The 17850-nt window shown below is 34.7% G+C and overlaps 1 protein-coding gene across 17 annotated transcripts in view; it reads left to right on the top strand.

The window, feature by feature from the left end:
* LOC105492180 (coiled-coil domain containing 91) overlaps positions 1–17850 on the top strand; it is a 372391-nt gene that overhangs the window by 53755 nt on the left and 300786 nt on the right. For 11 of the 17 annotated variants that reach the window (XM_024796159.2, XM_011759196.3, XM_024796158.2 and 8 more), the window contains 2 exons: positions 14907–14950; positions 17072–17150. The exons of 1 other annotated variant lie outside the window; for it this stretch is intronic. In XM_024796159.2, the coding sequence (XP_024651927.2) occupies positions 14921–14950; positions 17072–17150 (109 nt within the window). In that variant the 5' untranslated portion in view covers positions 14907–14920. Of the gene's footprint in view, positions 1–12554; positions 12572–14900; positions 14951–17071; positions 17151–17850 lie in introns of those variants that run through there. 5 more of the 17 variants (XR_011609272.1, XM_071071974.1, XM_011759195.3 and 2 more) reach the window with 3 other exon arrangements.

Genomic DNA, 17850 nt, shown 5'->3' with positions numbered 1-17850 from the left:
CTTGTGATAATGAGTGAAGTTATCCTGAGATCTGATTTAAAAGTGTGTAGCACCTGCCCCCAACTCTTGCTCCTGCTTCTGCCATGTAAAATATGTCTGCTTCCCCTCTGTCTTCTGTCATGATTGAAAGTTCCCTGAGGCTTCCCCAGAAGCCAAGCAGATGCCAACTTTATGTTTCCTGTACAACCTGCAGAACCGTGGGCCAATTAAACCCCATTTCTTTACAAACTACTCAGTCTCAGGTATTTCTTTAAAGTAATGTGAGAACAGACTAGTACAGTGGGTTTACAGCAAACAGACTTCAATTCTTTGGTGACGCTGTGACTGAGAGATAGTCACTGCAGCTTATCTGGGCAGTCTGCGCAGGGTATGGGAGTCAGTAGGGTGACTCGAGTAGGTTGTATCTAGCTGTCCCATAGGGAAGTGGTTACTGGGAGGCGATCGTATAAGGTAGATATCTGGAAGAACTAGGTGGAGGCAGACAACTGGAAACTGTGTCGAGTGTGACTGAGCCCGGTTTCTGATATGAGAAAGTTAAACATATTTAAAATGTATGCCAAGGCAACATAACATTATTAGAATTCACTACATTCACCAAAAATATATAACATCAAATAGGTAGCAAAAATTTGATAGACTGATATAGGTAAATTAGTACCTCTACTATTAAAGTGGGAAATTTTAAATTAACGTTTGTGATTATTGATAGATAAAAAAATCAGCAAAGGATATATAATATATGAATAATACAGTTCATAGACATATAGAGAATTCAATATGTAAAGAATGAAAAAGATATATAACATAAATCAGGGATTAAAAAGAAAATGAGAATACTGTTAATTATATGCGACCTATGTAAAAATAGACATTTCTAGGAAAATATTACTTGTGAAAACCGAGGGAGAAATTAAAAGTCTGACTCTTCCCACAAAGAAAGCAACAAGTCCAAATGATTTGCCAATAAGTCTCTACTAAAATTTTGAGAAATAGGTTATTCCAATCTGTTGCAATCTTTTAAAATTGATACAAATGGAGGGTGATTCCCCAGCAAGTTCTGAAAGCCCAGCATAATCCTGACATCCAAATCAAAAGAAGACACTAAAACAGATGACAATTACAGAGGTATTTTACTTTTAGTGTAGAGCTGGTATTCCCAAACAGGATAGTAGCAAATTGAAACCGACATTTAAAGAAGACAAACATCATCGCCAAATTGGATTTTTCCCAGGTATGCAAGGATGATTTACTAATAAATGATCCATAAATGTAAGTAACATTTACATTGATAGATTAAAAGTGAAAAACCATATAATTACAATAGATACAGAAAATCATTTGATAATCAACATAAATTCATGATAAGAATGCTTAGCAAATTAGGAAAAGAGGGAACATGTCTGAACTCAAGAAATATTTATAAAACAACCAGTCAACCAACCATCATCAGCAATCTTCCTAAATGGGGATAGAGGAAAAGATTCTCTTAAAGTCAGAAATGATAAAAGCATGCTTATCACATGTTCTGATTAGTATTGCTACATAACAAATCCAAATTTAGTGGCACAAAACAACTGTTTTATTATGCTTATGAATTCTGAGGGTCAGAAACTTGGACAATGCGGAAGAAGGCTTTTTTTTTTTTTTTTTTTTTTTTTTTACAGCTTCACTCTTCAGTGCCTCAGTTGGGATGATGTGAGTGTTGAACACTGGAGGTGACTTGCTGGCTAGGGGCTGGATTCATCTTAAAGTGTCTTCATTTATATGTCTGGTGATATGATGCTGGCTGTTGGCTGGGAACTTAATTAGGCAGTCAGTTGGAAAACTTAGACATGACCTTTCCATGTGATATCTCTGTGTGGGCCAGTTTGGTCTGTCTCACATAATGGCATCTAGGCTCCAAGAGCAAGCAATACAAGAGTAAAAGACAGAAGCACATTGCATTGTTGTATCCTAGCTAGGGAAATCACACAGTGTTAATTCTAATATGTTGCTTGTGGAAGTCATATCAGTTGACTCAGATTCAAAGGGAAAAGACAGAAATCCTTCCGCTCAATGAGAGGAGTATCAGTGTCACATTCTTGGAAGAAATTGTAGAATGGGAGATATTTTTGAGACCATCTTTGGAAAATGTAATCTGCCACATTACCTCATGTACTTAGCATTGCACTGGAGGACATAGCTAGTACATTAAGACAAAAATAAATTAGAGGTATAAGAATTGTAAAGAAGGACATAAAAGTGTTGTTATCTGGATGCAATATGTTCATTTACATGTAAAATCAAAGTTATATACAGATAAGGTATTAGAAATAAGAGTTTACTAGGTCGGGTGCAGTGGCTCACGCCTGTAATCCCAGCATTTTGGGAGGCCAAGGTGGGGAGATCACCTGAGGTCAGGAGTTCGAGACCAACTTGGCCAACATGGTGAAACCCTGTCTCTACTAAAAATACCAAAAATTAGCCAGGCACAGTGGCAGGCACTTGTAATCCCAGCTACTCAGGAGGTTGAGACAGGAGAATCGCTTGAACCCGGGAGGGTGAGGTTGCAGTGAGCCGAGATTGTGCCATTGCACTCCATCATGGGCAATAAGAGGGAAACTGTCTCAAAAAAAAAAAAAAAAAAAAAAAAAAAAAAAGAAATAAGAGTTTACTAAAGTTGAGTGGGTAGATAATACAGAAGTCAATTGGATTGTTATTACAGTAACAACAAATAACTAGAAAGTATAAAAGAAGACGTTAAAATAGTATCATAGAATATCGATAAATAGGAATGCACCTAACAGGAAATATATGAGACGTCTTTAGGGATATTTATAGAACGTTATCAATAGTCCTTTTAGAAAAAACTTAACCATGGTAATTCTTAGTGATTGGGCTCACTCACTATCGTAAAGATTCCATTTCTGCTGAAATAATCGTATAGCTAGAAACACACCCACAGTGTTTATGGGTCTGTTTATACTAGAATAAATTTGGTGTGTGATAAAGATGGCATATCATATTAGCAAGGAAATAAGTCATTGTATAATAAATGTAATCAGGAAAAATGATCCATATCAGGATAAAAGAAAGAATTAGATTTCTGCTTCCACCATATATAAGTACTCAAATACAGATTGCTGAAATACTTAAATGTCAAAAATAAAATTTCCTTGTAGTAAATAAAGGTATATATCTTTTATAGATGGCAAAGGTTTTAAAAAATAAGACTAAGAAACTGATAAATTGTTATTAAAGAATAGGTTAGGAATTTCTATTCATCAAAAGCTGCCTTAAAGAAAGTGGAAGCACATGCTATAAACTAGAAGATGTTTGCAATATACACAGCTGACAAATGATTAATATCAATAATTATTTAAAAAAATTTATCCAAATCAATTAAAAACACAGCACAGTAGAAAAATAAAGATGTGGATAGGTATTTCACAAAAGAGGAACCACATATCATTGATAATCATATGAAGAAATTTTAATTTCATTAATGATCAGGGAAGTCAAATTAAGTACAAAATGAGATGGTATTTAAAACCAAGTGTCAGGAAGGATGAAGATTTAAGGGACCTCTGTATTTCTGCCACCATTTTGGAAAGTACTTTTTCATTTTCCTGTGAAACTAAACAGACGAATGTTACAACTTAATGATTTTACTCATAGGCATATACTAAAGGAAGTTCTGTGTGTAAACAAAAGTAGATGTATTGAAAAATGTTCACAGCATTTCTGGTCTCAATAACAATCCTGTAAACTACCCAGATGTCTCTTGATAGGAAAGTGGCTGAATAAACTTTGGCATATTATTAATATGGCTAGCAGCCAAAAGAATGAATAATAGCCATAATAATATTAACAACATAATATCATATGAAAAGGTTAGGTCCTCCAAGTTTATATACTGCAGGATACTCTTTAAAAATAGTTCGGATAAAAGTAATATGCTTTTTGGTAGTAAATATAGAAGAGATGAAACTTCATTCATTTGAAAGTAAGGGAATGATGAAAAAATAAGGATTGTGAGTCCAGATAAGCACAGGGAAGATTTATATATATTGCAACTTATTGTCAGGGTCTTCAGTTTCATGTTGTCAACACTGATTTTACTGTGATTACTATGTAACACTTTATTATTTGTTGTATAGAGCACATTCTTGTGCCTTGATGTGATATATTTGTAGACTTTTTTTTACAGGACATATTTTTACTTTTAATCGTTAGTACCAATGCAAATCACAATTTTGTTATCATGCTTATTTTGCTTATATGGGGGACTCCAAAGATCATATCCCATAGAGGCATGTATTTGGCATTCTTGTTTTGAAAGAGTTGGAGTTGAGATTGGCATGATAGTTTTAGGGTCTAAAACAGTTATACTGTGTAATGAAAGGATTGGAGAGCAGAACGACAAGAAGTAAGTTCTGGTAGTTTTCAAGAAATAGTGATAGAGATCCAGGCCACAAAGATGGTCACTGGAGGAGACAAGAAAGGATGAGTGGGGAAATTATATAGAATTGACTAACTTACCTGCTATGGTGTAAAGTGTCAAGTGAAGAGTAAAATGTGACAGCTGGGTTTTGCATCCCAGATGGATTAAAGAAGGATAATACTATTGACTGAAAAGAACAGATTGAGGAGAGAAAGTAGTTTGTGAAGAAGAGGTGAACTTGGCTATAGTAATAGTGTAGTTTCATATATTTAGAGTATCTTAGAGTGTAATACCTTAGAAGTCCTCTGGTCAGCCTGTTCATTTGACATATGAGGACACTGTGACCCAGGGAGGTGTAGTGATTTGGCCAGCATCATATGGTTCAAACACAAATTTCTGTATGATTACAGGATATGGATCTGATGGAGATGAGGATGATAGCAGCAACTAGGTTACAAAGGTGCATTAATTATTGTGAAGAAGTTTTACTTTGTAAAATAATGAGAAGCCATTGAATAAAGTTTTAAATAGGAGGAGTATTTAGAAGGAACACTTGGGTAGCAGAGTGGGGAATGGACTAGAAAGGAGCAAAATTGGAAGCAGAGAACTGTATAGGAGGTTGATGCTATACCAGATGAGAGATAATGGTGGCCTTGCATAGGGTGAAGGTATTGGGGATTGAGAGGAGTAGATGTATTCTAGAGGTATCTGGGATAGCGGTCCCTAACCTTGTTGGCACCAGGGACTGGTTTTGTGGAAGACAATTTTTCTATGAACTGGAATGTTAGGGGATGGTTTTGGGATGAAATTGTTCTCCCTCAGATCATCAGGCATTAGTTAGATTCTCATAAGGAGCACACAGCCTAGATCCCTCATATGCACAGTTCACCTGTAGGGTTCGTGCTCCTTTGAGAATCTAATGCTGCTGCTGATCTGACGGGAGGCAGCGCTCAGGTGGTAATGCTCTCTTGCTGGCCACTCACCTCCTGCTGTGCAGCCTGGTTCCTAACAGGCCAAGGACCTAGACTGGTTCGTGGTCTGCGGTCTGCGGTCCGCGACGTGGGGACCCCTGCTCTAGGAGATAGGATTTTGTGATTGATTTTATATATCGGGTGAGAGAGAGAAGTATGAGGCAAAGATGACTGCAAGTTTTCTTCTTGACCAAATGTGTTGTAGAGGTAGTGGCAATCACTGGTCTAAAGACCCCTGGAGGAAGGGTAAATTTGAGGTTGGTGGGGGCGATCTTGAATTCAATCTTGAGTTTTGGTTGTATTGAATTTGAGGTGCCTGTTAGATTACAAGAGAAACTATTCAGTTGTCTCTTGGCTATATAGATCTGGAGCTCAGGAAACACATCTAAATTAGAGATAGAGATACCATAGCTTATGTTTGTAAATGAATCCAAAGATGTGAATGAGATAGTCCAGGGAGTGTATCTAAAGTGAAAAGAAAGGAAGGGTTAGGTTGGAGCTCAAAATTTAATGGATAGGTAGAAGAATCTGCAAGAGAGATTGAGATAAAGCAGTCAGAAAACTAGGAAGAAAGAAGGAAGGAGTATGATTGTCTTATATAGCATGAAGTGAGAGTGTTTTGAGAAGAAAAGACTGGTCAAATAATGGTAGTGTTCAAGTAAGACAAGGAATTGTGAGTTTCTTTTTGCATAATAAAAAGGATGTAATTGGTTGCAGGCATGAGATACAGGAATAGTGTCTGAAGTTGAGCTGTGAAAAGGATAGGACTGTGGTTGGAGGACACTGTATTTGAGGAAGGTTTTGTTTTTGTTTTTGTTCTGTTTCATTTTTAAACTATAGGACTTGGAGCATGTTTCATCGTTAATGAGAAAGAGCTAAATAAGAGGAGGTTGAATAATTAAGAGGAAACAATTGAGAGAGCCAAGTCTGAGAGCCCAGGTTGCTGGGAGGGTTTGGGGGTTAGCCTTAAGTAGGCAGAAGGGTTCCTTTCTATTTGTGAGCAGAATGAGTTGTAATAGCTGAGTACAGATGCTGGTAGCTATAGTTTTGGTGACAAGAAGTTGAGGGACTTCTCTTAAAATGCCTTCTGTTTTCTTTGTTTAGTAGGAGGCCTGGCTACTTGCTTTGATTGCAGAAAGGAGTAGAAAGGCTGGAAGTTTGAGGAGAGCTGGCAATCTTTGAAATAGCTTTTCTGGAGAATGAGAGAAATAACTTTAAAGAAATACTGAGTGTGTTGGGCAGCACTGTGAATCCAGCTGAAGAGGGGAAACATGAATTTTATGTGATTTTGTTCTGATAGTTGTCCGCAGAAGACAGGTAATTGGATATTGTTGGTGGTTCCTGGAGTGGGAGGGAGGTGTTATCAGTTGCCTTGCAACCGCTCTGGATTCTGAATCAGCTGAGGAATAGAACCAAGAGTTGTATAGGAATCAGAGTAGCAGCTTTATTAAAACCTGGCTTGGGCCTAAAGCTGAAATGAGGTCTCCCACAGGTTTTCTTCTAAATTAAATTTACCCATCTGGTCACAGGCAGAATAGCTAAAAAACAAGTCTCCATACTTAAAGAATGAAGTTTTTCCCTGGTGAGCTTCTTCATGGGAGCTAAACTACAAGAACAGTATATTGTTTGTAGGCACTAAGTTCCCAGTAAGGAGCTCAAAGAGGTTGTACTTTGCATGCATACTAAATTTTATAATTAATCTTAGCTAACAGTGACACTTAGGGATGTTTTGCTCTATTATTATTACTTTTTTTTTGAGAGAAGAGGATAGAGAAAGGACTATAGTACTTCTTCAATCACATTTCCTTCTATTGAAAACAGGCCTGTGCCCTCTTTTAAAATGTGAGGAGAGGAAGTAGTATATCTTACCTCTAGCATTCATTGAGCGATGAGATTTTGCCAGATAAGAATACAGTTCATACAGTGAGACTTTTGAGTTGATAGAGGGATAGCCCTGTAAAAATGTTCATTTTTTTGGTTAGGAATATACGACTGGCCCCTGAGAAGTGATTAGTTGTGGAAAATTTGTGTAGACCACTAAGATTATGAGAAGGCATACATTTTTTGAAGGAAAAGATAATGAGATAGAATTAGAGGGCTATCAGTCTGGGAAAAGATTGCTGTTAAGGAGTTGGAAGTTGAAGACAACCAAAGAGGGTGAGGGTAGATATAAGGGTTTGGAGAGTAAATGTCTTGTTGTTTTTATTTTTGTTGTTACTTTTTGGGATGTGTATGTTTTCTGAATGAAGGTTGGTAAAGACAGACTTAATTGATAACAGATGAAAATTATAAAGGAAAACTTTTCGTTAGTAATAGTTGGGATGTTTTCCTATTGGATTATTTATGAATATAATGTTTTTTAGGTAATAAATTTACACCTCAGTTTGTTTTCTTTGGACTTGTGATAATCTGCCACTGGCAAAGGTTCACTGGTAGTAGAATTTATGGTATGGCAATACTTCTTTAATTCATCTTCAAAGGCAGTTTCAAAATTATTAACCCCAATAATAATTGGATACTTGATGAGAATATAAAGTAGCAGTGTAATATCTTTTAAGATATTGGTCCTTAGGCTCAGGTCTTAATATGGGTAGAGCTATTTTAATGCTAGCAACTGGGTCCTCTAGTGCCCAAGATCCAATGTAATTTTCTTGGAAACGTAAGAGGAAAAGGAAGCCATGTGGGAAGTGTTAGCAACTAATTTGCTTTCATTCAGTCATTTATTCTGAAGGTATTAATTCAAAAATAATCTTTGAGCCCTTACTATGTGCTAGGAACTGCTCAGTTCAATTGCTGGAGGGTAAAAAAAAAAAGATGAATAAAGGATCTCTGCAATACCTCCAGATTTCTTATATACTTAGGTAGACAGTTACATTTTCTTGACCCAATAAGCCTGAAATTCTGATCTTACATATTTTGACTCTTCTAATTATCTCAGTCTTAATTGCTTTCTATTCTTAACTTTGAGGTTTGAGAGTGACTGTGTGTGTATTTCCTTTGTTCTGTTTTCTTTAATTTCTGTTTGCCCAGAAAAGTCAGAAAATAAAATTGCTTCTAGGAAACATGGCATTAAACAGGATCAAATGGAAAAGTATTATTGTGACTGTGAGGATGTTAGCAAGTAGTTTTCCAGATCAGATGGAGATTTAGTTAAATGCTAAGTGAATAGTGTTAACTAATAGGATATTTGGGGATGATCAGATAATTTGGGTGGTCTCTTGAGATTTTATTTTTTGAAGTCAGTTATCAAATGTCTTTTTCTCTATTAGGCTTTTTTTTAGACGGGGAGAGGTGCAGGTTGGTTAGGTTTTGAGCAACTTTGGTGTCAAGAGATACAATATTACATTTTGTATGAATATTTGTAATATGGGAAGATGTTATAATGGAGACTATTATGAAAAATCCTAATTTATTTGTTGAGTAAATGCAAATGTAAAGCATTTATGTGTTTTGTGGTTAGTTTTGTAAAGAAAAACTTTCTTGAGTTTTTCTCAGAATATTTTGATAGAACTAATAGGTAGTTGGCTCATCATGCCATGTTGTTTCTTTGTGCTCATAGTTTAAAATTGTAATAAGGCTTCCTATGAAATACTGCTATCTTCTGTGTCCTCCATGCTTTTCCACCTTCCTCATCTCCTACATACTGGTTTCTCCGTTTTCTTTTTTTTTTTTTTTTTTTGAGACGGAGTCTGGCTCTGTCGGCCAGGCTGGAGTGCAGTGGCGGGATCTCAGCTCACTGCAAGCTCCGCCTCCCGGGTTCACGCCATTCTCCTGCCTCAGCCTCCGGATTAGCTGGGACTACAGGTGCCCGCCACCTCGCCCGGCTAATTTTTTGTATTTTTTTAGTAGAGACGGGGTTTCACTGTGTTAGCTAGGATGGTCTCCATCTCCTGACCTCGTGATCCGCCCGCCTCGGCCTCCCAGAGTGCTGGGATTACAGGCGTGAACCACCGCGCCTGGCCAGTTTCTCCGTTTTCATTTGGTTAGTTCTCTGGTCACTAATTCAACTCTGAATTTTCCCCTAATTGTTTAAAATTACACTCATGGTGGTAAAACATACGAGCTAGTCTATTTCATTTCTTGAATACATCTCTCAGGAGCTTTCTGATCTGCTCCAATCTAGACTGGAGGTCTCTCTTCTTGCTACATAGGTATTGTGGAACTCAATTCACTGTTATTCTGGGATAAATCCCTTTGCTTTTCACTTTAGTAGAATCTTTTCTAATCCTATGTCTTTTTCTTTCTTGTCTTATTCTCTTGGTTTACTCCATAGCTTTTAAAGGAAGTGTGCAATAAAAATTGTTTTGAGACTTTACAGATGTAAAAATGACTTTATTCTTCCCCCAATTTTATGTTGGTTTGGCCGAATATAGAATTCTATGTTGTAAATCATTTTCCTTCAGAATTTTAAAAGCATTGGTCCGTTGTTTTTTTACCTTCCAGTGATGCTGTTGTGAAGTGTGAGACCATTATGTTGTTGATCCTTTGAATGAAGCCTGTTTTCCCTCTGGAAGCTTGTAGGATCTTCACTTTGTCTCTGCTGTGCCTTGCTGTGGGCTTTTGTTCTTTTTTTCTCTTGGGTACTTGATATACCCACTACTGGATATAATGCCCTTTTGTTTTAGAAAATTTTCCTGAATTATTTTGTTGATGATTTCTTTGCTTTTGTTTTCTCTTTTCTGTCTTTCCAGTACTCCTAGAATCCTAATAATTAGATATTACATATCCTAGGCTGGATCTTGTAACTTTGTTTTTACTCGGACTTTCCATTTTTTTATCTTATACTTTTTTAAAAGAAAATTTCCTTAATTTTATTTTCTACCCTGCAGTTTTCCATTTCTGCAGTTATATATTTTTTTATTTCCAAGGCCTCAGTCTTGTTGTTTACTCCTATCTTAATCATCTTCTCCCCTGAAATTAGGGCATCCTATTCTTAATTCATGGATAAACTATCTTCTGTTGTTAACTTTCTGAAGATACTATGGTTTTGTTTTTTTCTTTCTTGGATAGTCTTTGTTTATTTCATCCTGTTTTTCTTTTATGGTTTGGTCTCTATTTTTTTTTTTCTTCTTCTTCTTTTTTTTTTTTTTAATTAGATACTTTCTTCGTTTCTTTGGTCATCCTTGATAGTCTGTTCACATGTAAGAGTGAGGCACTAATAAAGTAGCAAGCACTTACATAATGCTTAGAATGTATCAGATACTGTTCTAAGTGCTTCAAATATTTTAACATATTTAATCCTTGTACTGAATTTAGGAGTTAGCTATTATTATTTTTGATAGATGAGGAGACTGAGGCACACAGTGTTTTAAGTAAAATGCCCAGTGTACACAGTAAGTGGCAGAGCTGGAATTTGAATCCATCTATCTTAACTCTACAGTCCCTTCTTTTAACCTTTATACTGTTCTGCCTGTTACTAAAATTAGAAGCTAATTGGAAATTTGGTGCTTGTGGGTGGGGTTTGTCAAAGTAGTGTTTTGTGAGTGAGCTGTTTCTTTGTGGAACATCTGATAAGGTCCTTTTCATGGGTTGATTAGATTAATCAGAGAAGAATCTGCAGCTCTTCTGATAAGGGGTTTCAGCCCAGCTGCTGTTGTTTTGGTTGCTGAGTAGTGAAAGATGACTGGAGTTACTGGTCTACATATTTAACCACCCTCTCCCCTCCCCAAGATATAACTTCACCTAGTTCACCTGTGTTGATATCTTCCTGCCTGGAGACCCTCAGCTTTACCCTGTCCAGGGAGCGAACCTCCAGTTTTCTGGTGTGGTCATAAATTGTAGGTTACCCAGTTGTGCTACAGATTCTGGGAGGGGTCTTAGCGTATACCTATGACTCCTAATTTTGAGTTTCACTTTTACCTAACTTTCAGTACTGCCCACTGCTGAGCCTTTTGAAGATTCTCTTATGTATTCATAAATGTGATTCTCATTTTTCCAGTGACTCATTTTCCTTGTATTTGCTTTGAAATTTCTTGCAGTTTTCTCATTTCACATTCTCTTTGACCTTGTTTTTATGCAGAAGCCAACAATCAAAAGAAATCTTTGTTATCTTAGAGGCATACCTTTCCATAAAGATGAATAAAATGTGTGTTTTAATGTGCCATTTGACATTTTCTGTCAGATCTTTCTCAAATGTCTTATTCTACCTTTGGCATTTAATGATGCTTCCAACAAGATATATCATCTTCTGAAAATCTTTCTTCCTACTTTAGAAATTTTTTCTTCTCTCTTAAGACTCTTTTACATCTCGTGTTATTTGTATTTGCATGCTTTTCTTGCACTCTGCCCTCCTCCCTACACCAGACTATAAGTTCTTTGAGGACCTTAACTGATACTGAATTGCTGAATAAAAGTTTATAACATTGTGTATTCTGTATATGTTTTGTCCTTTTGTGTGTCTTTCTTGTAAAACATTTTTAGAATATCAGCAGTATATTAAATATTGATACTAGCAAAGTAGGGAATTAATACAATAAGGCAAAAAAAGAGATTTAACTTAGATGTAAAGAAGTCTGAGAATTGTTAGAACTTGATATTGCGAAAACTTTCAGTGTAGATTCATAATCATAATGAAGTATACCCCTGTCTTTCTGCCATGACACAAAAGAATGAATTATGTAATCTGTTAATGTTTTGGCCAGGCTTATGATTCTGTAACTTAGATGTCAGATATATTTGCTGTTGCTACATTCTTATAATGTTTGTAGTTTAATGGGCTATAATGTTAAATGCCAGAATATTCTAAAACACTTGATAGGAATGAACTTTAGATAAAGTAAATATTTTAAATGTATTGGAGTAGCTAAATACATAAAGCCCACATTTGTATATTTCCTTTTAAAAACTGTTGATTTTCGTATTTTATGAATTTCATTTTTACAAGTCAATGCTGTTAATTTTCTCCTATTTAAAATGCTCAGAAATAAACTGTTGCAGGAATTGAAGTCTAAATTATTTGGAGAAAGATTATTGCTTTAAAAAATATTTTTCTAGTATTATACGTTAAGAAACTTGGGACATATTTGCTTTTTTAAATGTATTAATATTTCTTTGAAAATAAAAGGAAGACTATCATCTGCTTCTTTGTTTGTTTGTTTTTAAGATGGAGTTTCACTCTTGTTGCCTGGGCTGGAGTGCAATGGCGTGATCTCAGCTTACTGCAACCTCCACCTCTCAGGTTCAAGCAGTTCTCCTGCCTCAGTCCCCCAAGTAGCTGGGATTACAGTCATGTGCTACCATGCCTGGCTAATTTTTTGTATTTTTAGTAGAGACAGGGTTTCACCATGTTGACCAGGCTGGTCTTGAACTGCTGCTGGCCTCAGGTGATCAGCCTACCTCAGCCTTCCAAAGTGCTGGGATTACAGGCGTGAGCCACCGAATACGTAAAAGTTGCTGGAGTCTGGAAAATATCAGTGGTCACTAGTATGTTCTTTTGCAGAGCTAAATCAGAAGTTAGGAAACTGACGGTATTAGGTTCATTACCACAGTCAAACAAGCTGAAATGATTGTTAGACGTGGATATTTTTATTTTCAAGTTTTCTATCACCTTACATATAATTTATTGGGAAGTGACTTAAGAAAACACATAGAAGCATTGCTCTAAAAATTCCATTCTTTTGAAACCATGTTGTTTGAGTATAGCATATGTAGATGCTAAAGATTTTTTGTTTCTTGAGATTCATGGCATACATGTGGGAAAGAGAAAGTTGGTGTTTATAGTTTGACTTGGTTAATTCTTAATGTCCATATCACTCTTCTTTCATAATTTCTTCATAAAAAATGTAGCCACATACAGATTTCTGTTCACTTGCAACACAAAATAATGTGAGTTCCATTTCAAACTAAGCATCATCAAAAGTTTCTGAAAGTCTGGTTTATATTTTTTAAGTGCTATATGTGGATGACCTGCTTAGTTTTAATTTTTGGAGAAATACATTTTATAAAAAATTTTCATCAAATTGCTAAGATTGTGAGTAATGGTAATGATACCATGATTATATTCTGCTTAATTTAATACCTTTCCTATTTATAATATGTTTCTGTCTAAATATATATTTTTTAGTGTCATTACCTACTGAGTTTCTGTGAAAATAATTTGCTTTGCCTATTAAAAGAGTCCTTGAAGTTAATGTTTTCACTGTTTTTTTCTTTGACAGTTTTTTGAATTTTGTTTTTGAAAGTGTTAGCACTAGTTTCGAGAAGGTAAAGCACGGATATAGATGACTACTTAAAGCAAATGACCTTAGAAAATGCCCTTAAGGTTATTGTTTAACATATAGTTTAATATATATAGCTATTTGTATTTTAGAAGTGGGAAAGGATTGTTTTCCTGTAATCAAGTCCATCTTGTATTACTGAGTCAGGGAAACTATAATTAAACATTTGGGTATGTTCACTTAGAGTTTTCTTTTTAATTTAAAACATTGTTTTTTTTAAATTAACTTTTAGGTTAAGGGGTACATGTGCAGGTTTGTTACAAAGACAGACTCCTGTCATGGGAGTTTGTTGTACAGATTATTTTGTCATATGTTCAGTTTTGAATGATAGAAAAAGAAACCAATTATTATTGACTAGAGTATTACTTGCAGCTATAGATTCACAGTTATAGGTTCCAAATTGTAAATTAAGAAACAATCTATATGAGAACTTATTTTTCATTTTAATATGTACTTCCTGTTACTAATTTCACCTTTTCAGGTGTTTTAGTTCTTGTATGGTTTGTTTGATAAAGCTGCTGCTCCTTTTTTTTTTTTTTTTTTAAAGCCCTGATACTAATGGTTTTATCATTTCATTTTTATGATACACATTTAGGCCTAAAAAGGCAAATATTATTTGAATGCTTGTCTCTCTTACATACTTTAAGAGTAAAGAAAAGAGGAATTCTGGATTTTTTTTTTGTATTTTTCTCATCCCTTATCTCCCATGAATACATGACTTGATTTATCTTGATCAGCCTAGTAACTTGCTCCACATTTTTCCAAAAGTGCAAAGCAGTTTCAGCTAAAAATACACATATCAAAATGATCCAAAAGTTGTGGCCACAGCTCAAAAATGCTGATCAATTTTGAAAATCTAAATCAGCGTTGGCCCTGAAACCGAGGGAAGAACCTTTGTGGTAGGGGACAGATTTCCAAAAACTCACCACAGTCCTGTTCTTAGCTGGAGTTTGTGCTGATGTTGCCAGACAACTGAGGAATAGATGCAAAAAGCAGGAAGCATTATTGAATTGAACGCTAGTGCCAATTTGGGAAAAGCAAATTAAAATGTAAAAGAATATTTTTCCACTCCTGGCATCTCAACATAAAATGGCAAAATACATGGTTGCTGAAAAAGTTACAGAAATTGCTAATTTTGCCAAAAAGTAAAAGCCAATTGCAAATTCTTTTTTGCGTTAAAAATGCATAGACAGAATTTTAATTTACAAATAAATATGTATACTTTTAAGTTGGAGAGTATTTTGACATAAATGGCTGTGTGTGTGGGGGCTTGTTTCAATATCTTATATTTTTCAGGTGCCACTTGAAGAATGGATGATGATGATTTTGGTGGTTTTGAGGTATGCACTGTTATTTACATTAGTTTGTTTTAACTTTGTGGGATTACAATGGAGTAAACTATTTTGAAAATGTATTATATTTCATTGGCATTCATGATCTTTCCTTGATCATTTTAATGTAATTCTGGAGTAAAAAGATGAAATCCAGAAAAATTAAAAAAACTCTCTAAAAATTAAAACTGATGTATTATTATAGAACATTTGGACTTGCCCATAGGAATGGTTTAAATTGAGGTAATTAAGTGCGACCAGTTTAAGCACTAAAGGAAAGATTTAAAAAATTGTCATCAGATGATTTTATTGGGATACATGTCTATTAGGAAATACTTGTGAGATGATGGATGAGTACTAAAGATCTTGTCACGTATTTGCATGGTTATACCTGTAATGAGTTGATTTAGTATATTAAGTACATAGCCTTTTGGTGGTTATAAAGTTAATTAGTATGTTTGTATTGTTAGATTATTGTAGTAGGTTAGGAATGGATAATTTGTAAGTGGAAATAGTTAGCTGAAGAAACACTGTCTTTTCCTTAATCCTTTTCAGTGTGTGTTCATTTTATTGAAATATTTTATAACCCAGTTATTTTTATGGAGCCAGTATAGTCTTGCAGGAAAATCTCTGGATTAGGAGTCAGGAGGCCTGAGCTCAAGTCCTGGAACTACCATCAAGTGAATGCTGTTTTTTTTTAAAGAATTTTACCTACTTTGGATTTGGTAAAAAGGGAATTATAAAAACTAGGGAGTGTAATTAATGACCTTAATAGGATAAATAAGATGTTAAGTATATATTCAGTGTTGTGAATTTCATCAAAGAATGGTGTGAGGTTTTTGTTAGGATCTTCTTCTCTTTTGCTGATCTTTAAAATCAGTCAATATGGAGTATAGACATGCCTGTTTTCTCTGTTTCATCTAAAACTGGTTTTTGTTAAAGCACGCTTTGTATGCTTTCTGGATTTTGCTTAATGTTTTGGGTTTTGTTGAGTGATTGAATCTTATTTATGTTACTGAAATGTAACATTTATTTTTGTTAAAATGCTTTCCATTTTGAGGAAAATGTATGTTTCAGTTACCATCTGGCTTAGTTTATTGTTTGGAAGTTGTTATTTGAAGGTTACAGTCTGGCATAGTCTTCTTTATTTAAACCACACTTCATGTATTATTTAGGAAAAAAACACAGTGGATAGTGTTCTGTAGAGTAACAGTATTACACTTTGTTACATTCATCAAATTGATTCCTTTCAATACTGCATAGGTACAAGTTAACCAATATTACAATTTAATTGTAGTTATTAGGTTTTTTTTTTTCTTTCCACATCCTGCTGTATAAATAGGGAAGGTCTCTACCCTTGGTTATATAAAATATGTTCATTTTTCATAGTTGTAGAGAATAGCTACTGTATTCTGTGTCACTTAGCTCCTGTATCAGATTACCCCTTTTAACTTCTCATTAAGGCGTTGGCAACTCAATGGAGAATACAAACTGAAATTCTGGCTCTAATTTTTAGTAGAAAATTTGCTGTGACCTGGGCATCTGACAGAAAACTCTGTGCTCTTACCTACAAACTCAATATTCAGTAATTGTTACAAAATAGGACGGCTTGTTAATTGAAAACTTGAGGTTTAGGAATTCTCTAAATATTGAATGCTATTAATTCTAGGTAGTATATTATTCAAGACAGACGAATCTTATTTCTTTGAATTAATCTCTAATTGGGTCTTGTGCTAATTAATTAAAAGGATTTGGTGTCTATATATTTTTAAAGACAAATATTTTTTCTACATAGATGGTTAAATGTGGTAAGTTAAAATACTTAAATATAAAGTTTACAAGTGAAAATGTGATTAAGGATATATAAAATAAAAATTTTATTGACTAACAGTAGAGTTATTTGAACAAGGAAGGAAAATTTTTACTTGAAGATAATAAAGCATGGGTACTGGGGGTGGCGAGTCATGATAGGAGTGGTAGCAGTAAAGACCAAAAAGCAATAATTTAGAGGGAATATGAAAGTGTCTGGTGTATTATAGAAGATATGCCTGTAGAACTGGAATGCTTGATCACTTAAATAGCATTTCTGCTTTTCACATCTTCTAAAATAATCTTGCCTTTGTTTTATAGGCTGCGGAGACTTTTGATGGTGGAAATGGTGAAACTCAAACAACATCTCCTGCTATTCCTTGGGCCGCCTTTCCTACAGGTATTGGTATCCAGGAATTAGGTTGTTTTTTTTTTCCCGTGTAACATTTTTGGCTATTCTTTGAAACCCTATTTCTCACTTTTTTTACTTGTCCTTCTCTGATCTGAAAAATGGAGTGATCCAGATTTACTCTTTAGGTTTTTAAAATAACAAATTGTGAATTATGTAACACATTTTGTTGAGGCCTGATTCTAAAGATGATATCAGGAACATTAAATGAAGTTAAAATACAATTTACATTTTTCAATTTATCTTGGTTTTTGGAAGGTGAGGTGCCCAATAACATTTTTAGGTTGTCCAGTTCATTAAAGACTCCTTTTTATAGTCCAAAAATAATTTATCATCTCCAACATACTTAAATTTAGAAGTGTGTTTGCAATAAAATCACTTAAATGTATTGAAAATTAAAATTGCCTTCTGAAAATTAAATACAAAAATCCATTATTGACAGATGTTTCTTGGAAGACCTCATGTTTAATATTAATTTATGTCAAAAGAGTATTTTGAGCTTTCAGAGTTTTCTATTAAATCTGTTAAAGTTATAAGATGAAAGTATTTTTCTTCAGCAGCTCTGCCTAGACCTCAAATGTTACAGTTGTTTATTGTAAAATATTAATCAAGTGCTTATTATGCATTAGGCACTATGGGGATATGGAGATGTATGGAATTTAGTCTAGTCCTTTACTTCAAGGGTAGATAA

This window comes from Macaca nemestrina, chromosome 10 (assembly GCF_043159975.1).
Source record: "Macaca nemestrina isolate mMacNem1 chromosome 10, mMacNem.hap1, whole genome shotgun sequence".
Taxonomy (NCBI): domain Eukaryota; kingdom Metazoa; phylum Chordata; class Mammalia; order Primates; family Cercopithecidae; genus Macaca; species Macaca nemestrina.
This window is presented reverse-complemented; position numbering and strand designations above follow the sequence as displayed.